Source organism: Petromyzon marinus, chromosome 15 (genome assembly GCF_048934315.1).
Source record: "Petromyzon marinus isolate PM22_M1 ecotype Great Lakes invasive population chromosome 15, UKy_Petmar_22M1.pri1.0, whole genome shotgun sequence".
In the NCBI taxonomy this organism is placed as follows: domain Eukaryota; kingdom Metazoa; phylum Chordata; class Hyperoartia; order Petromyzontiformes; family Petromyzontidae; genus Petromyzon; species Petromyzon marinus.
The window spans coordinates 4,640,670-4,663,807 of record NC_133681.1 but is presented as its reverse complement, the minus strand read 5'-3'; the positions used below and the strand labels follow the sequence as shown (position 1 = coordinate 4,663,807).

Here is a 23,138-nt window from a genome sequence, read left to right as displayed (position 1 = left end):
AATCAATTGCATTGTATTGCAATCAATTGCATTGTATTGCAATCGCATCGCGAGAGGGTTGCAGGGCTCAATGCGCATTGATTGAGCGTGTTATCCTGCGCATTATCACCCTCGCAGTTGCGAGCGACGATAGCACGGCCCTTGCCAATACCCCCCCCCCCCCACACACACACATATATATGTAATTTATATTCGTTAATGGGTCGTGCGCACGCCACGTGTGGCGGCTAAAGCGGGCCGCGCTAAAAACTAAGGGCAGTCGCGGGTCGTGTCTATCCCGCGCACTGTAGATTTAAAAACAAAGGCAAAATATCCCCCTGGCCCAGTATAGTCTCTTTTTAAAACTGTGTGGAGTGGGGGGGGGGGACAAGGGAAGGTTCAGTAAGCGAGCACAGATGAAGGCCGGTACGTACGCCCGGCCGCCTTTGCCTCCCCAGTGCTGCCGTTTTCACAAAGTACTCGTATTAAGGCCGAGTCGACCTAGGGGAGGCTATTATTGGTCGCCAGTGTGGGTACTCGAACTCGGGATTTCGTTGCACAGCGCGCTGCCCACTGACACCGCTACCGCTCCCAAGAGCCGCCAGGAGTCGAGGAGGTCATTTCAGCCTCGCATTCACCCGGCCACGACACGTCATGGACACGGCTCTTCGCCTGTCGTCTCACGCACACGCCAGTACTCCGTAACGGTGACACTCATTCCCTCGTTCTGGAGAGTTTATGGGTGTCGCGCGTTCGGTGTGTGGTGTGTGGGGTTAGCGCCCTGCGCTCCGAACCTGGCGACCCGAGTTTGATTCCCGCTCACGGCCAACAACAGTGACGATTATCTGAGCCGGTCCTGGGCCTCCCCTGGTGCGCGGTGTGTAAACATCGCCAATGGGGAAACAAAGGCGGTCGGGCGTGGTGCTGGCCACCCACGTGTAACCGTTCCGTCCTTCATAGGTGCTCGCTAACAGCACTTGCCCCAACAGTCTGTTCAGGCTATACGGGGGATCTTTGTCTTTGTGTGTGACGCAAGGCCATCTATCCTCATCAAACGGGCCCGTCCCTGAGTTTTGCTTTAGGTGCCAGAGTCAATAACCCCCCCCCCCCCAACGTCGATTTCAGAGAGTGATGTGTATGCGTATCGATTGTCGTGCATTTTGGTGTCACGGGTTTAAACATCTGTGCACTCCACACACGCACACGCACGCACATACGAACAAACACGCGAAAACACAACAAAGACAAATATTCCCCCCCCTGTATAGCCTTAACGGACTGTTGGGGCAAGTGCTGTGAGCGTGCGCTGATGGAGGGCGGCACGGCGCAACGATGGGGTGGGATGGTGGGTGGCCAGCACCACGCCTGGCCGTCTTTGTCTCCCCAGTGGCGATGTTTACACAGCGCCCCAGTTCCTCATTTGAGACTGAGTCGACCTAGGGAAGGCTCGTGACCGGTTCAGAATGGTGTTGTCTGTAAGCGGCAATCGAACTGGGTTCATAGCGCAGCGAGCTAACCGCTACACTACCGCTCCCCACAAACACAGACACACGCACATGCAAAGCCACACAGAAACACGTGTACACGCGCACACACTCAAGACAACGATACACCATATAGCAAAGACAAAGATAATTGTCCCCCCTCCCCTATAGCCTTAGCAAACTTTTGGGGCAAAGGGCTGTTAGCGAGCACCTTTGAAGAGCAACACGGCACGCGAACGGGTGGGTGGTCAGCACCACGCCGACACACACGCACACGCACACAAGACAGAGTTTTCCCCTGCATAGCCTTAACGGACTGTTGGGGCAAGTGCTGTGAGCGAGTAGCACCTATACACACACCCACGCGCACACATTGCCTTCCCTAGAAACACACACACAAAAACATGTGCACACTAACACACACACACACGCTCCAGACTACAGCACCACACTCCGTGGGAGGTCGCTCATTCTCCTCTGCTGCCCCCAAAGTCCGGAACTCCCTTCCTCCCCCAAGCCATTCGACCTCCTGATCCTATTCATGTCCAAGGCTCAATAACTTCATTTCTTCCCCCCACTGCCTGTGATTGACCGCCTCTCTGCAATGAATATGCCCAGATTTTGTACAGCATCTTCAGATGTGGTCGAATTTATGCTACATATCCACGCGCAGCTCTTTTGTCACTCCACTGCTGGATGAGGCTTTCCTCCCCCACCCACCACCCACCACACCTGTGCGGGCCGTGAGCGTTATTTGACCATACTTCACCACACTGGTCAGTGCGAGTTGGTAACGGCGAAAATAATAAAAGTACTGTGGTCTACATGACACACCGATGGAGTTTGCTGTCCTGCCCTCTAGCTTCCACCACAAAAAGCCAGTAAAGCCATATGGTAACTGGTTTGTACATTGTGGTCACCAATCCATGCGAATATCTGCTTAGCTTCCTCTCTGTTTACATCCTGAATAGATGCGGCATACGCCGCGTGATTGGCTCATAGGTTTAGGGCGCTCCATTAATCGGTGCTCTATACGATCTGCTCTGAATTGTGGTTCAGAATTGTGGCCATTGAATGGGTCAGATGTGGCCATTAACGAAATAAATATATACAGGACCGAACTGCCGAAGAGTGTGCACAGAAGCGCTGAGAGACACGCGGATTGAATGGCATTACAAGATAAAGTGGAACACGTGGATTTGAGAACATACGCAAGTTAGTGATAATCGTTCAAACCGTGAATAAAAAGTACGGGCTTGGGCGGGAGCCGTAACTCGAAGCGATGATGGTCAAACATTCCTTTCGAGAGGGGAGATGGAGCGGTGGAATCAACTAGGTGGGCCGTGAATTTAATTGCAGAATCGCGGAAATTTGCGACGGCTTAAGGGGAGGACTTCGGGCAGCAGTGGATCGACCATGGCTGATGATGACGATTAAAGCATTTTACCAAAAACCCCCTCGCCACCCACAAAGACAAATACCCCCCGTATAGCCTTCGCAGGCTACTGGGGCAAGTGCTGCTAGTGAGCATACGAGTGGGGTGAGTGGCCAACACCACCCCTGGCCGTCTTTGTCTCTCCAGTGCGGATTGCTTATACACCACACCAGGTACTCATTTGAGGCTGAGTCGACCTCGGTGGAGGTCTAGGACCGGTTCAGATATTCGTCACCGATGTTGGCCATGAGCGGGAATCGAACTGGGGTGGCCGTGTTTCATTGTGCGGTGTGTTAACGTCACCACTACCCCCCCCCCCCCCCCCCCAGAAAAAACACAAAGACAAAGATCTCCCGTGTAGCCTTAAGAGCCTATTGGGGCAAGTGCTGTTATTTGCGAGCACACGGCTCACTCGGGAGCAGGGAAGCGATCGAGCCCCGTGCTGCGACGCGGACAGCAGCGCTGAGTGCAGCACGCGTCGGAAATATTTAGTTTCATTCATCAATTTAGTTTTTTTCTACATTTTACCAGTTAAGGCCCACTGAGCTATACAGCTGTTATTTTTTTTCTTCCAGAAGCGACCTGGCTATCACAAAATTCAGCTTCACAAAGTGTATTTTATCACGTGGAAATATTTATAGCGGCCAAATAATCTACACGCACGTTGATTCTAAACGTGGAGGGGAAACCGCAGAAGAATGCACGCGACCACGGGGAGAGAGACACAGCAAACTCCAAATATACAGCAACAGGCGTCCGGGTGGGGAATCGAACCCACGAACCTCCTGCATACCTGGCGAGGGAGTTAACATCTCACCACCGCGGCGCCCTAGGAAGCATGCAGCTCGCCAGCCAGACGCGATCCACGACTTCATTTCACGCGATCGTGATCCATGCGCCGACACCACGGCCCTCCAACGATGTTCATCCGCAATTTCCAACCTATCGGCCGTGCAGGACTCATCGGAAACTAACGGCGGGATAATTTTCCAACCCGGCAATGTACATCGCGGTTGTGTGTGTGTGTGTTTGTTGTTGTGTCTTTGTGTCGCGCTCGATCGCCTCTAAAGGCGAGCCCTAATCATCTGCGTCGATGTTACTGCATGAGGCTATAAGGCGGCTCGTGTCAACGTGTGGTTTGACCGGCAAAGGATCGACCGTCCACGTTCAGCCCTCGGTATGACAAAAAAAAGCCCCCACCCTCCCACCCAGCTCTGGCTCTTAAACAGCACGAAGCATCGTCCCGTTCGTTAGCGCTGGGTGGGGTGGGGGTCAACGATACGAAGCTTTTCGCGACCCAAGCGTTGGCGCTTGCAGCTTCACGCGAGCTTGCCGCCCTGCTGCCCGGCGATGAGAGCGATTGGATGAGACTCGTTGGATGACGCACGGAGCCATCCGTGCGCCTTGCTATTACGCATAAAATGCATTGCAAAGTGATGTGCGTGTGAGTGGTGGGCGCGTACGCGCATGTGTACATAGGCACTCGTTAACAGCACATGTCCCTACAGTACGTTCAGGCTATACGGGGGATATTTGTTTGTCTTTGTGTGCGCGCGCGCGTGTGTGGGCGCGCTCACGCGCTACCAACACGGCGATCCGAGTTCGATTCCCGCTCACGGCCAACACCGGTGATGATTATCTGAGCCGGTCCTGGGCCTCCCCGAGGTCGACTCAGCCTCAAATGAGTACCTGGGATGGTGAGCAAACACCGCCACTAGGGAGATAAAGGCGGCCGGGCGTGGTTCTGGCCACCCACCCCCTCTTGTGCAGTGCTGGCATTAATAAATTATCGCTATAGCACTACTTGTCCTAACCGTCTGTTAAAGGCTATTGCGTGTGAATGTAGGGGTGGAGCAGTAATATAGCGATGAGCTCAACTTCGTTACGAACCCGGCGACCCGAGTTCGATTTCAGCTCATAGCCAACCTCGGGGACGAATATCTGAATCGGTGCTGGGCCTACCGTAGGTCTACTCAGCCTTAAACGAGTACCTGGCGCGATGTGTAAACATCTTCATTGGGGAGACAACGGCGGCCGGGCGTGGTCCCTGCCACCCCATCCCATCGTGTGGTGCCGTGCCCCCGCCTTAATAGGTGCTCGCTAACAGCACTTGCCCCAACAAGCGAGTGCAGGTACACTATTCTATGCGCACGCCTGTATCAATGAGTATGCCTGTGCACGTGGGCCCGATTATAATCGATGCGCGTGAACGCGTGTGCACGCGTGCACGTGCGAATCGGTGAAAGCACCTTGTGCACGCGCGTTGTGTACGTGAGACCCGTTCCGGCTTTTGCGCTCGGAAATCTGCACTTTGCGTACGATGGAGTTGCTCGTGTACGTCTGCACGCTTGTGTGCGCACACGTGTGCGTGTCCTGCGAGCGTGTGCGCACGTGTGCATCCGTACGCACGTGTGCGCCACACGTGCGTTGTTACATCGACTCTCGCGCGAAGGCAATGCACGATCGGTGAATGCCTGAACAAGAAGCAGACAGAGTGAGTGAGCAGCAGACACGGAGAGGGCAGCGGCGACATTCAATATGAGACACAGATAGAGGAGCATACACAGAGAAGATGAGACAGCGAGAGAGCCGGAGGAGAGAACAGGGAACACAGAGAGAGAGAGAGAGAACAGGATACACAGACAGAGAAAACAGGAGACACGGTGAGACAACGTAAGGGAGACAGACAGCGACAAGGAGAGAACAACAGACAAGGCACAGAGACACGGAGACAGAAAGAACAGAGTCACGGAGACAGAGAGCAGGACATACAGCCCTTGAGAGCAAGAGACTGACAGAGAAAACAAGAGAGCGACAGAGAGAGTGACAACCAGAGACACAGCCACGCACACCGAGGGTGAGACAGACACAGAGACCGACACGAGACACGGACAGACGACACGAGACACCGACAGTGAGAAACAGAACACACACGCGCGCGCACACGCGGAGACAAACCCGGCTACTCACACGAACGTGTGATAGGCAAACGCCCATCCGCGTGGTCGCTCCAACAGGTTGTAGAGGGAGTTCTGCAGACGGCGGTACCCGGCGTGCCTCCTGGACGCGCGCGCCCCCGTCAGCGGCTTTCCGAGCAGAGTCACGCGGGCGTTCACCTCGGCCGAGCCGGGCAGGAGACTGATGCCGTCTCGGAGGGTGCAAGCGGTGCCGCCGAGACCCCGGGGAGAGGGGCTCAGGGGCGAGAGCCTCTCCCGCGAGCCGCCGCGTTCGGCGAGCGAGGCGGAGGCGGCCAGCGATCCGCAGCCACCGCCGCCGACGCCGCCGCCGCCCGACGAGACGGCGCTCGTTCGCCGGGAGTCGAGGAGCCCCTGCGGAGCGCCGCCCGTGCCGTTCATGGCCGCGTGCGCCGCGGTGAGTCGCAGGGTGGAGAGGCCCAGGAGCTCGCCGGGGTCTTTGTCTCTGACCTTCATCGGAGCCGGCGGTGGCCGCGAGCCATCCGCGCGTCGCGAGGCGCGCCTCGGAGTCTTCTCGCTCGGCGCGCTCCGTTCATTCGGGGCGCGCCGGCGAGAAGCCGAGACGTGAAAGTCACAGGTAACGTGTGTGCGTGCGCGTGTGTAATGCGTGTGATGTATAGTTGGTGGAAATCACGCGTGGCTGCTATTATTAGAATTGAGTATTGCTACGACCGCGACTTAATAGCAATCAATTAAAACGCGGAGATTAAACACAAATCAATCGGCGCAAAATAAAACGCAGGGTAAAAAAAAAAACAATGAATAGATTCGCGGCGCATTTCACTACATAGCAGCAGCAGCAGCCTCCACTCGCTCTCGCTGTTTCCACAACGGGCGCAGGCACAGCCTAGAGCTGCTGCTGCAGCTGCAGCAGCGCGTTGGGCAGGCGGCACGTGCACCACAGTTGGTGCCCTGTCCAGCTGCTCCGCTCCATTGGCTGTGGGGGTAAAGGGGGGGGGGGATGTGTGTGGTGGTGTCGCTCTCTCTCTTCGGAGCGCTCCTTTCCTCCTCCTCCTCCTCACCACCGCCGCCACCGCAAGCCACTCCGAGGAGCGAGCGATGTTGTCTCGCACTCGGCTCCACACTCCACACACCACACTCCATACACCACACTCCACACACAAAACTCCACACACCACACTCTACACTTCACACACCACACTCCACACTCCACACACCACACTCCACACTCTACACACCACACCCACACAGCAAACTCCACACTCCACACACCACACCCCACAGTCCACACACCACACACCACACTCCACACTTCACACTCCACACTCCACACTCCACACTCCACACACCACACTCCACACACCACACACCACACTCCACACACCACACTCCACACTCTACACACCACACCCACACAGCAAACTCCACACTCCACACACCACACTCCACACTCCACACACCACACACCACACTCCACACTTCACACTCCACACTCCACACACCACACATCACACACCACACTCTACACACCACACTCTACACACCACACTCCACACACCACACTCTACACACCACACACCACACTCCACAAACCACACTCCACACACCACACTCTACACACCACACCCACACAGCAAACTCCACACTCCACACACCACACTCCACACTCCACACACCACACTCCACACTCCACACACCACACTCCACCCTCTACACACCACACTCCACACTCCACACACCACACTCCACACTCCACACACCACACACCACACACCACACACCACACTCTACACACCACACTCCACACACCACACACCAAACTCCACACACCACACCCCACACACCACACTCCACACTTCACACTTCACACACCACACACCACACTCCACACTCCACATTCCACACTCCACACTTCACACACTACACACCACACTCCACACACCACACTCCGCACTACACACCACACTCTCACACTCTCCACACCACACACACACACCACACTCCAAACACCACACTCCACACTCCACACACCACACACCACACTCCACACACCACACTCCACACTCCACACACCACACTCCACACTCCACACACCACACTCCACACTCCACACATCACACTCCACACTCCACACACTACACACCACACCATACTCCACACACCACACACCATACTCCACACCACATACCACACTCCCACACACTCCACACCACACACTCACACACTCCAGACACCACACTCCAAACACCACACTCCACACTCCACACACCACACACCACACTCCACACACCACACTCCACACTCCACACACCACACACCACACTCCACACATCACACTCCACACACCACACTCCACACACCACACACCACACACCACACACCACACTCCACACACCACACTCCACACACCACAAACCACACTCGACACACCATACTCCACACCACACACCACACTCTCACACACTCCACACCACACACTCACACACTCCACACACCACACTCACACACACCACACTCCAAACACCACACTCACACACACCACACTCCAAACACCAGACTCCACACTCCACACTCCACACACCACACACCACACTCCACACACCACACTCCACACTTCACACACTACACTCCACACTCCAAACACCACACTCCACACTCCACACTCTACACACCACACTCCACACTCTACACACCACACTCCACACTCCACACACCACACTCCACACTTCACACACCACACTCCACACTCCACACATCACACTCCACACACCACACTCCACACACCACACTCCACACACCACACTCCACACATCACACTCCACACATCACACTCCACACACCACACACCACACACCACACTGCACACACCACACACCACACATCACACACCAAACACCACACACCACACTCCACACACCACACTGCACACACCACACACCAAACACCACACACCACAATCCACACACCACACTCCACACACCACACACCACACTCCACACACCACACTCCACACTCCACACACCACACTGCACACACCACACACCACACACCACACACCAAACACCACACACCACACACCAAACACCACACACCACACACCACACACCACACACCACACACCACACTCCACACACCACACACCACACTCCACACACCACACACCACACTCCACACACCACACTGCACACACCACACACCACACCACACTCCACACACCACACACCACACTCCACACACCACACACCACACTCCACACACCACACTCCACACTCCACACACCACACTGCACACACCACACACCACACACCACACACCAAACACCACACACCACACACCACACACCAAACACCACACACCACACACCACACTCTCACACTCTCCACACCACACACACACACCACACTCCAAACACCACACTCCACACTCCACACTCCACACACCACACACCACACACCACACTCCACACACCACACTCCACACATCACACTCCACACATCACACTCCACACTCCACACACTACACACCACACCATACTCCACACACCACACACCATACTCCACACCACATACCACACTCCCACACACTCCACACCACACACTCACACACTCCAGACACCACACTCCAAACACCACACTCCACACTCCACACACCACACACCACACTCCACACCCCACACTCCACACTCCACACACCACACACCACACTCCACACATCACACTCCACACACCACACTCCACACACCACACACCACACACCACACACCACACTCCACACACCACACTCCACACACCACAAACCACACTCGACACACCATACTCCACACCACACACCACACTCTCACACACTCCACACCACACACTCACACACTCCACACACCACACTCACACACACCACACTCCAAACACCACACTCACACACACCACACTCCAAACACCAGACTCCACACTCCACACTCCACACACCACACACCACACTCCACACACCACACTCCACACTTCACACACTACACTCCACACTCCAAACACCACACTCCACACTCCACACTCTACACACCACACTCCACACTCTACACACCACACTCCACACTCCACACACCACACTCCACACTTCACACACCACACTCCACACTCCACACATCACACTCCACACACCACACTCCACACACCACACTCCACACATCACACTCCACACATCACACTCCACACACCACACACCACACACCACACTGCACACACCACACACCACACATCACACACCAAACACCACACACCACACTCCACACACCACACTGCACACACCACACACCACACCACACTCCACACACCACACACCACACTCCACACACCACACACCACACTCCACACACCACACTCCACACTCCACACACCACACTGCACACACCACACACCACACACCACACACCAAACACCACACACCACACACCACACACCAAACACCACACACCACACACCACACTCTCACACTCTCCACACCACACACACACACCACACTCCAAACACCACACTCCACACTCCACACTCCACACACCACACACCACACACCACACTCCACACACCACACTCCACACATCACACTCCACACATCACACTCCACACTCCACACACTACACACCACACCATACTCCACACACCACACACCATACTCCACACCACATACCACACTCCCACACACTCCACACCACACACTCACACACTCCAGACACCACACTCCAAACACCACACTCCACACTCCACACACCACACACCACACTCCACACACCACACTCCACACTCCACACACCACACACCACACTCCACACATCACACTCCACACACCACACTCCACACACCACACACCACACACCACACACCACACTCCACACACCACACTCCACACACCACAAACCACACTCGACACACCATACTCCACACCACACACCACACTCTCACACACTCCACACCACACACTCACACACTCCACACACCACACTCACACACACCACACTCCAAACACCACACTCACACACACCACACTCCAAACACCAGACTCCACACTCCACACTCCACACACCACACACCACACTCCACACACCACACTCCACACTTCACACACTACACTCCACACTCCAAACACCACACTCCACACTCCACACTCTACACACCACACTCCACACTCTACACACCACACTCCACACTCCACACACCACACTCCACACTTCACACACCACACTCCACACTCCACACACCACACACCACACTCCACACACCACACTGCACACACCACACACCACACCACACTCCACACACCACACACCACACTCCACACACCACACACCACACTCCACACACCACACTCCACACTCCACACACCACACTGCACACACCACACACCACACACCACACACCAAACACCACACACCACACACCACACACCAAACACCACACACCACACACCACACTCTCACACTCTCCACACCACACACACACACACCACACTCCAAACACCACACTCCACACTCCACACTCCACACACCACACACCACACACCACACTCCACACACCACACTCCACACATCACACTCCACACATCACACTCCACACTCCACACACTACACACCACACCATACTCCACACACCACACACCATACTCCACACCACATACCACACTCCCACACACTCCACACCACACACTCACACACTCCAGACACCACACTCCAAACACCACACTCCACACTCCACACACCACACACCACACTCCACACACCACACTCCACACTCCACACACCACACACCACACTCCACACATCACACTCCACACACCACACTCCACACACCACACACCACACACCACACACCACACTCCACACACCACACTCCACACACCACAAACCACACTCGACACACCATACTCCACACCACACACCACACTCTCACACACTCCACACCACACACTCACACACTCCACACACCACACTCACACACACCACACTCCAAACACCACACTCACACACACCACACTCCAAACACCAGACTCCACACTCCACACTCCACACACCACACACCACACTCCACACACCACACTCCACACTTCACACACTACACTCCACACTCCAAACACCACACTCCACACTCCACACTCTACACACCACACTCCACACTCTACACACCACACTCCACACTCCACACACCACACTCCACACTTCACACACCACACTCCACACTCCACACATCACACTCCACACACCACACTCCACACACCACACTCCACACATCACACTCCACACATCACACTCCACACACCACACACCACACACCACACTGCACACACCACACACCACACATCACACACCAAACACCACACACCACACTCCACACACCACACTGCACACACCACACACCACACCACACTCCACACACCACACACCACACTCCACACACCACACACCACACTCCACACACCACACTCCACACTCCACACACCACACTGCACACACCACACACCACACACCACACACCACACACCAAACACCACACACCACACACCACACTCTCACACTCTCCACACCACACACACACACCACACTCCAAACACCACACTCCACACTCCACACTCCACACACCACACACCACACACCACACTCCACACACCACACTCCACACATCACACTCCACACATCACACTCCACACTCCACACACTACACACCACACCATACTCCACACACCACACACCATACTGCACACCACATACCACACTCCCACACACTCCACACCACACACTCACACACTCCAGACACCACACTCCAAACACCACACTCCACACTCCACACACCACACACCACACTCCACACACCACACTCCACACTCCACACACCACACACCACACTCCACACATCACACTCCACACACCACACTCCACACACCACACACCACACACCACACACCACACTCCACACACCACACTCCACACACCACAAACCACACTCGACACACCATACTCCACACCACACACCACACTCTCACACACTCCACACCACACACTCACACACTCCACACACCACACTCACACACACCACACTCCAAACACCACACTCACACACACCACACTCCAAACACCAGACTCCACACTCCACACTCCACACACCACACACCACACTCCACACACCACACTCCACACTTCACACACTACACTCCAAACTCCAAACACCACACTCCACACTCCACACTCTACACACCACACTCCACACTCTACACACCACACTCCACACTCCACACACCACACTCCACACTTCACACACCACACTCCACACTCCACACATCACACTCCACACACCACACTCCACACACCACACTCCACACATCACACTCCACACATCACACTCCACACACCACACACCACACACCACACTGCACACACCACACACCACACATCACACACCAAACACCACACACCACACTCCACACACCACACTGCACACACCACACACCAAACACCACACACCACAATCCACACACCACACTCCACACACCACACACCACACTCCACACACCACACTCCACACTCCACACACCACACTGCACACACCACACACCACACACCACACACCAAACACCACACACCACACACCAAACACCACACACCACACTCCACACACCACACACCACACACCACACACCACACTCCACACACCACACACCACACTCCACACACCACACACCACACTCCACACACCACACTGCACACACCACACACCACACCACACTCCACACACCACACACCACACTCCACACACCACACACCACACTCCACACACCACACTCCACACTCCACACACCACACTGCACACACCACACACCACACACCAAACACCACACACCACACACCACACACCAAACACCACACACCACACACCACACTCTCACACTCTCCACACCACACACACACACCACACTCCAAACACCACACTCCACACTCCACACTCCACACACCACACACCACACACCACACTCCACACACCACACTCCACACATCACACTCCACACTCCACACACTACACACCATACTCCACACACCACACCTCATACTCCACACCACATACCACACTCCCACACACTCCACACCACACACTCACACACTCCAGACACCACACTCCAAACACCACACTCCACACTCCACACACCACACACCACACTCCACACACCACACTCCACACTCCACACACCACACACCACACACCACACTCCACACACCACACTCCACACACCACACTCCACACACCACACTCGACACACCATACTCCACACCACACACCACACTCTCACACACTCCACACACCACACACCACACTCCACACACCACACACCACACTCCACACACCACACTCCACACACCACACTCCACACTTCACACACTACACTCCACACTCCAAACACCACACTCCACACTCCACACTCTACACACCACACTCTACACTCCACACACCAAACTCCACACTCCACACTCCACACACCACACTCCACACTCCACACTCCACACACCACACTCCACACTTCACACACCACACTCCACACTCCACAAACCACACTCCACACATCACACTCCACACACCACACTCCACACACCACACTCCACACATCACACTCCACACATCACACTCCACACTCCACACTCCACACACCACACACCACACTCCACACACCACACTCCACACTCCACACACCACACTGCACACACCACACACCACACACCAAACACCACACACCACACACCAAACACCACACACCACACTCCACACACCACACACCATACACCACACTCCACACACCACACCACACTCCACACACCACACACCACACTCCACACACCACACTCCACACACCACACTCCACACTCCACACTCCACACACCACACTGCACACACCACACACCACACACCACACACCACACACCACACACCACACACCAAACACCACACACTACACACCACACACCAAACACCACACACCACACTCCACACACCACACACCACACACCACACACCACACACCACACTCCACACACCACACTCCACACACCACACACCACACTCCACACACCACACTGCACACACCACACACCACACCACACTCCACACACCACACTCCACACTCCACACAAAACTCCACACATCACACTCCACACTCCACACACCACACTCCACACACCACACACCACACTGCACACACCACACACCACACACCACACACTCCACACACCACACACCACACTCCACACACCACACTCCACACACCACACTCCACACACCACACTCCACACACCACACACCACACACCAAACACCAAACACCACACACCACACACCACACTCCACACACCACACTCCACACACCAAACTCCACACTGCACACACCACACACCACACACCACACACCACACTCCACACACCACACTCCACACACCACACACCACACACCACACTCCACACTCCACACACCACACACCACACTCCACACACCACACACCACACACCACACTCCACACACCACACTCCACACACCACACACCAAACACCAAACACCACACACCACACACCACACACCACACTCCACACACCACACACCACACACCACACACCACACTCCACACTCCACACATCACACACCACACTCCACACTCCACACTCCACACACCACACACCACACACCACACTCCACACACCACACACCACACACCACACTCCACACACCACACACCACACACCACGCTCCACACACCACACACCTGCGCACGCCCACAGTTACATGTGGTCATTTCCCTAAACCTGCTGCGTAGGTTCTTGCGGTTGGCGCTGACGATGTGTATCCCCCCCCCGGTCATATAGACGCTGCACGATGTCCGACGTTTCGCTCCACGTGATTTTAGTGCGTCTACAGGAACCGACTGAACATGCGAACGAAGACGATTTTCCCGCACGTGCAGCGAGGCGTCGGCCACCACGGGAGAGCTTCCCAACGCGTTGGAGTTGTTTTCTCAGCAACTGGCCGACGAAGATGTCACTCAGCACGTGGAGCGAAACGTCGGACATCATTCTATTCTTCCTATAATGTCCGAGATGTGTCCGCTATTGTCTATATATATATTTGTTTTCTTTACAGCGGATACGTGCGGGCAATTTGCGGATTATCCTCCGCCGATGTGAGGATCCACAAGGTTCGTACCCCACATGGCCGCGAATGAGAGGAGTCCTGCTGTGATCACCATGGGGAATGGACACGCGGTCGGCTTTAAAACCAAATCCTCGAAGTCCTCAAAGTCCTAGAAGTCCTCGAAGTCCAGGGCCCATCGGGCTGGCCTCGAGGAGCCAAGACTGCTTGTGGCACTTGCCCCAGACGCCCGTGAGTGCACCCAGGGAACATTTTTGTCTTTGCGTTGGACTGCACACGGTGGGGATTTAACGAGTGAACAACAGAGGCCCACCCGTCCGTAATTCGGCCAAGCATCTGGTTGCTGGGGTCCATGCATCACGGGTAGATTGAGTCGTAACTCGCCGTGAGATACCCGCCTGTATACGGCGGTACAGCAAGTAGGTTAGCTTTCTCTTTGTTTTGTTTTGACGGGCCATCTGTGCGGCGACGCGTGGGGTTTTCTCCGGACACGAACGGGTGACACCACTCTGGATTTAGTCGAGCCCGGGGATGTCAAACCCCAGCCGCGAGGTTCACGGGCGGACGCAGTAACTGCGACGTCGCGGTAATCCGGTGTTCTGGGCCTCCCCAAAGTCGACTTAGCATGAAATGAATACCTTGATGGGATGTTTCCAATATGAGCAGCGGAGAGACGAATGTGGGTTTGTTGGGGTTGTGCGTCATACAGACCCCAGTCGGACTTAATAGGAGCTCGCTAACAGCACTCGCAGTCTGTACAACACTCCGCAGTCGGGTGGGGTAAGCAAATGTAAATATTTACGCGCGATGTTAATTATTAAAAAATATATATACTTAAAGACAATAAAGTGGTTTTAGCCCATTGCCATAATGGCTTTCCAGATTTGACGTCCAGGAGAGTTTATCGGAGGAAATATTCGGATCGGCTTCGACTTCTCCGAGACTCATCAGCACGTTGCGTGGCCTGTTAAACAAATGTCGCTGAGTTGCCCGATGTTCTAGGCAAGTGCCTTCCATCAACAACATGGGCACCATTCACTGCGGAACAGCGAGCAGCGCATCACCTTGTGGGAAGATGATGTCCCAGAACTCTCAGCAATTCCGGCCCTGTGCTCTGATTCCCAGAACCACCGGATCACCTCGCACCAATAATGATCATTTACACCCCTTGTAAATCCACACATTGTCAATCGTGTTGAATGTCTGACCATACTTCAACACGCCGAGTTGGTTGGCGAGCATTCGCTCGTTTCAAATCATCAGTCCCCGCCGATGTTAAATCCGTGGCCGTGCAGTGCGGTGCTAACCACTGCGCAACCGTTCCACCCCACCGACCCCATGGCATTATACGTTCGCGTATTACAATCGCACAAGTTTTGGGAATTGTTTTTTTTTGCGACCAAATTGTAATTCTGCTTGTCTCGGCGAGCTCTCACCTGCGCGACGACACAAAGCGTGTCAGCCAAATGGATTCATTCATATATGCTAATCCGGGATAAGTCCCCCTACAAAGAGGTTTGGGGGGGGGGGTGGTGAGCGAATAACAATGACAGTACATTCATGCGAATCACCATTTCCTGTTTGCGCGGACGAACGGCGCGCGCATTATGCCGTAATCTCGCGTTCCAACCACACCACCGACCGCCAACATTCCGTCTGCATCCAATAATCCCCCCCCCCAGCCCCCCCGCATTTACCGCGCCCATCGATTGTGTTGGGAGGAGGATTAACGGAGCGCACCCGAATCAAAAACCCTCCACGCACTCTGGGGCAAGATACGAGCCACCCCCATCGGACACTGTGGCCAAGCCCTCGGCGTCGGCTGCTAATGGAGCGCGAATCGTCCTTCACGACTCACGGACTCGTCCCCGCACGCAGTCTCCGCCGCGATTTAATGAGACGAACATTAAACGGGGGGGGGGGGGAGGGGGGGCGGTGTGGAGGGGGGCACAGCCGCCCCTGTTGTCCCGTGTCCCCGCATCCCCTCCCTGACTCCCTCCCCCTTGCACACGACGCGCGATTGCCGTTTGCTGTCGCCCTGTTGTGGGCAGGTAAAGGTGCTGCCCTGCAATTTCTTGCGCGCGCCGCTGCCCTCCCCAACGTGTTGGCCCTCCCCTGCAACAAGTTGAGGAGTTCTGGATACGAGGCAATTCAGATTTACAAACACAGACACAATTTCAACCGAGAAGATGGTTTTAAATTAAGCAACCATTGGAAAGATGTTCTAAATCGAACCAAACATTAAACTAATTTTCAATGGTACAGTATCTTTTTTCAAGTAGTGGTACCCCAAACTTTCGCAGCTCTTAAAATTCCCTTTTCACACCATCGAAGTGTATACCCAGTTGCTGTTAATAGCTCAGCTTATTGAAGAATATATTGAGTACATTTATTATATTGATGTAATTTAGACTTCGCTTTTTCACATCGGTTTACTGTATGATAGTTGGGTAGCGCAGCCCCCTTTGGCGTCCATGTACTAGGTGCCTCTGTAGATGTGTAAACTTTGACTTTAACACAGCTATTTCTGTGACCAGTCACAAGCTAATCCCAGAGCTATTTCAATGCTAAATTCTCCTGTTTGATATGTAAACTCCTTTGTCAAGGTGCCTCACTTCTCTCACCCAGCTTAAAAAGACGCCACGAATCTTAGCAGCGTTCATTGAAGCTCTGTCGTCCCGACAGTTCTGTTCCTTCACCTGAAGAAGGCTACTTGTGTTGTGGCCGAAACGTCGTGATTTTTGTTGTTTATTTTTTTACCTACGTGACTTTACCGAATAGAACCAAAGAGTATGGATCCTTGCAGTCACGAAAGCTTCAAATCTAGAATTGAGTTATGGATAGCCTCCCCCCCCCACAACCCTGCCACCCGAGGCAAAGGTACAGCCCTGCAAGTGGCGAGTTCGAGAGCCACCCTCTAGACCAGTGATTCTGAACTTTTGGTTCTCAATAATATTTTTGTATTATTATTAATGAATACATAGGATTGATTAAACAAAGTAGTTGTGCTTAATTTGTGTTTTGATGATTTACCTACAAAAAATGTTTGGCCATGTCTCGCACCCCCAGAGGGTGCTTGCTCCCCATGATAAGAACCACTGCTCTAAATAATATAAATTAATGTGAGTGGGGTGGGAGTGCGATTTAAGACTCTTGTTCATTGTTTTAAGCGCCAGGTCGGCAGATCCAAGCAGTGACCTCTGGGTTGCAAGCCCAGTGAGCTAATCATAACAATACTGCGGCAAAGCTGTGTAATTATATACAAATATATTTATATTGAACCGTGCGCACGCCGGCTGCTGCTTCTCGGTCATGAAATTAAGCGCTCCAACAGCAATGTTCCAAAAAAAAAGAACGCCGTTAATTGCATGCGCAATTCCTACTATGACGTATGGACATTGAAGGGGTGTGTGGGGGGGGGAGATATAACAAAAGCCTGGAGATATCCGCGATGCACGTCGTCAAGGTACACGAGACCTCCCCGAGCCATCGACGTATCTCACGGTCCCGCGGTACAACAATCCATCTAGGGGCACCTGAACCCGGGGGCCCATTCCGTCGCTCCATTTCCGCGGTGGCGGTGGGTGGGTTGGTGAGGGGGGGGGGTCACATCATCGCTTGCGCGTTCTCTCCTCTGACCGCCGGCCGGCCTTCTTTCCTTCTCGCGACGTGTCCTACTAACCCCACTTGCTTTGCGCTTATTCCCCCTGAGCCACGTGCTCCTCTTCCTGCACCCCCCCCCCCTCCTCCTCCGTGCAATTCCAAACGTGCTCCTCTCTGTCTCTCTCGTCCCCTCTCCAGGCTTATTTGTAAACTCTTCAGCTTTTGTTCCACGTCTTGTCAGCGACCATGTTTCCGATCCACGTGTCAAGGCAGGTTCTATGCGATGATTGAGAGAAAAACAAACTTGCCTTCGATGAGTCATATTTGTGCGTTTCATTGTCGGTTTGACATTTCGGAAGCTACTCGGTCCTGCTCGTGCACGTGTCTTAATGTCATCAGTTTGCTCGCATTCCACTTATCATCCATATAGAACTGATTTTAAACGCGTTTCGTTTGTTGTTTTTACTCCCGCACTTCAGATTACCGCGATTGGCTACGTACGGTGCGAAAGAAGTTCAACACACACACATACCATTTTGGATTTGTGTCCCCTATTTGGCACCATCTCCTTGTTTTATTCATTCTACGTGGCCCATGTTGTGCACTAACTCCAAAACACACGACAGAACATAAATCACAAGAAAAACACAACGCAAGGAAGACAACAGATTTCATAACATGCGATGGAGCAATACAATAGGTCTGGCTTGCATTCCGAGTGCGCATATTTTCTTAATCTTTCAGCTTTTGTTCAACACTCCTCGTCATTGTACCGTGTGGAAGATCTATATCTGGCATTCACAGCCGTCGCCGCCCACCTAGAGGCAACGTGACATACTTCGCCATCATTGTTTAAGTTCGACGACCATGAAGAAGTATTAGCAAAATGAAAACATTCTTATTCAGGTACGTAGGTAAAAAAATGTTTTTAAATACGTACTTGGGCTCCTGCCAGAGTGCTGTAATGGTCAGCACACGGGATTTGCAACCCAGAATGCCGCCGGTTCAATTCGATTTCCAGGCTCGGCAGTTGAAACGGTGCCAGTTTATTAAATTGCTGCCACTGCCTCTGTCCACCCAGAAGTATAAATGGGCACGCAAAGTCAGTGGATTGGCAGGTGGCCGGCGTGTTTTCAATTTAGATGTAAAAGTGCATAGCTCCAGTGGCTTCGTAATATCGGAAGAGCGTTCCAGGCGGCCGCAGAAGTGCATCTGAAAGCGCGCGATGCAGTGACCACCGTCTTTGTTCGATGGTTCGCTGCCTCTAGAACTTCCTCGAGTGGAGGCCCTTCCACCAGCAGTGGCGTGAGCAAGAAATTGGAGGGCTGCGCATTTACATTTGAAATACAAACATTTTGTTGGGTTACGGTAGAAACATTGTACGTATGCGGACAGTGGCGAGGGCCTTCTCGTTCGATTTAGGCATCTGTTCTAATTCATGATTAAATTACACGAATGGGCAGTCAGGCTCACTACGAGCACGTCAAAAGGGTACGAGGCGAGGCCGACACACAGAGCACAAGACCTACCCCGACCCAATGTTATTTATGTGCAGCCACAACATTCATTGACGTGGCCTCATAATCCCACACCACGGGGCATTCGTGTCAGGGGTGATGATATTGAAAAATGAAGTAATTAAGCACTGCACTTTTAATATCCCATATCTCTGACCCCCCACCCACCAACCCCTCATTTAATTAGCTCCAGGTACTGGAATCCTGACCCTCAAAATGGTGTTACTGGAGCAAAGAAACACATTGAATAAAAAAAAAACTGGCAAAATGCCCCATTATTTACAATCTGTAAATTTTACAGTTCTGCAAATCGAGCCGTGCATGAAAATCCTCCGAGAGCTGCGTGAATTATGTGAGGGCGGGGGGGGGGGTCGTACACTCACTGGGAGATAGGAAAGTAGAGGGGGGGCAGAACACGTTCAGTTATAAACTCGTCACTGATGCTAGCCGTGGCCGGGAATCGAACTCAGGTTTCACGCATTGCGTCACCGCTACATCCCCCCTCCCGCCCAAGCGCCGACCTCCACGGAATCCCGTTGTTGTTTTTCTTCTATAAAGATGTCGAAAAATCTGCCCCCTCAAATGAGGAGAATTTGTGTTGGGCTATAATTCGCGGCAGAAATATTTCATTCAATAAAAAAAGCCCTCACTGGCCACGGGTGATGTGAGAAAATTGGAAAATATGAACGTAATTCAATTCTACAACGGGATATCAATTAGCCCAACCTCGCCGAAGCCACCGGTGTTGCAATTAGTGTTTAAAATAAGCCGTCTCGCAGCTAAACTGCTGGCAGAAAATTGGGCGAAATTTGTGTTAACAAGCTTTGTCGGTGTGGGGCGATGCGTTGCACATGCAAAACGTTACTGGAAAAAAAATATATAATGGCCCCGCTATGGTGGGGCATTATCGAGGTCCGCAAATATAGTGCGTAGATTGTAAGGGTGTTTCTTTCATCGTGTCACCCTCCGCATTTAGAATCAAGATGCCATTAAAGAGTGTTTGGCTGCGATGCATTTTCACGTGACGAGAAGTCGCTTCGTTGAGCTGCCATTTGTGACCAGGTCGCTTCTGAAAAACAAATGCTGTTTAGCTCAGTGAGCCTTGCCTGGTAAAATAAATATATATTTAAAATCCATAAAACAGGTTTTTTTGGGTTAGATCGCGTAAATATATAAATGTCGTTAAATCGGCCACCACCTGACACAGCCAATACCTACTATAATCACCCAGGAATGTCTGTCCTTAACGCTCGTGACGTCAGTCCACATTGACCAGCCCCCCTCATTAATATTCATGAGCAGGTGACGTCCTCCAAATGGACACCTCCCCCCCATTATTACCGACTGAGCCAAGAATGTGTGGAACGCTCGTGACGTCACTCCACGTCGACCTGCCCCCCTCATTAATAATCATGAACAGGTTCCGTCCTCCACATGGACCCCCCCCATTCATAATAATTATCGACTGACGTCACTCCACATGAGGGGGCGAGGCGCCTCCTCCTCCCTCCTCGGCGTCAACTTACAATCCTCACTACCAAGGCAGAACCCTCACGTCACGCGATCTCCGTAACGCTATTGAGTCGTCAAAAAGGACGTCATAATGAACAAGGGATTATAACCTTTAAATGAAATAAGTCTGTGTCACCGCGGCCTTACAAATTGCACACTAGTTGATGCAATGAATATCATGTCGCGGTCTGCTTTTCGCTCGCAAGTTTCAGATTTACTGCAATACACCCGTCCTTGGACGACCAAAAGGCGAGTTAGTAAGGTTTGTCAACAGAGCATGCCAATTCGTTACTAGTACAGCACACGGGTGTGTTGGAGAGCAAAGCCACAACATTTACAATCCGAGTACGACGTGTCGCCTGTAATTACAACAGGCGGACAGCCAGACTTGTGGATAAATCCTTCTGGCTGTCCGCCAGATGAAGCTAGTTGTAATTACTGGCGAAACGTCGTACTCAGATAGTAAATGTTGTGGCTTTGCTCTCCAACACATCGGTGTGCTGTACTAGTAA

General features: G+C 53.2%; 1 protein-coding gene and 1 long non-coding RNA gene across 2 annotated transcripts in view; one reads left to right on the top strand and one right to left on the bottom strand.

Annotated features, from left to right (window-relative positions):
- Positions 1–6,335, bottom strand: part of LOC116942603 (potassium voltage-gated channel subfamily KQT member 4-like) — a 133,272-nt gene extending 126,937 nt beyond the window's left edge. Inside the window, exon 1 of the mRNA XM_076067255.1 lies at positions 5,869–6,335. Coding sequence (XP_075923370.1) covers positions 5,869–6,329 — 461 coding nt within the window. The 5' untranslated portion in view covers positions 6,330–6,335. The remainder of the gene's footprint in view (positions 1–5,868) is intronic.
- Positions 6,336–6,349: 14 nt separating this feature from the next.
- On the top strand, positions 6,350–16,877 carry LOC142924636 (uncharacterized). Its single transcript, XR_012941748.1, has 2 exons — positions 6,350–6,450; positions 15,986–16,877. It is a non-coding gene; the product is annotated as an uncharacterized LOC142924636 (long non-coding RNA).
- The last annotated feature ends 6,261 nt before the right edge of the window (positions 16,878–23,138 follow it).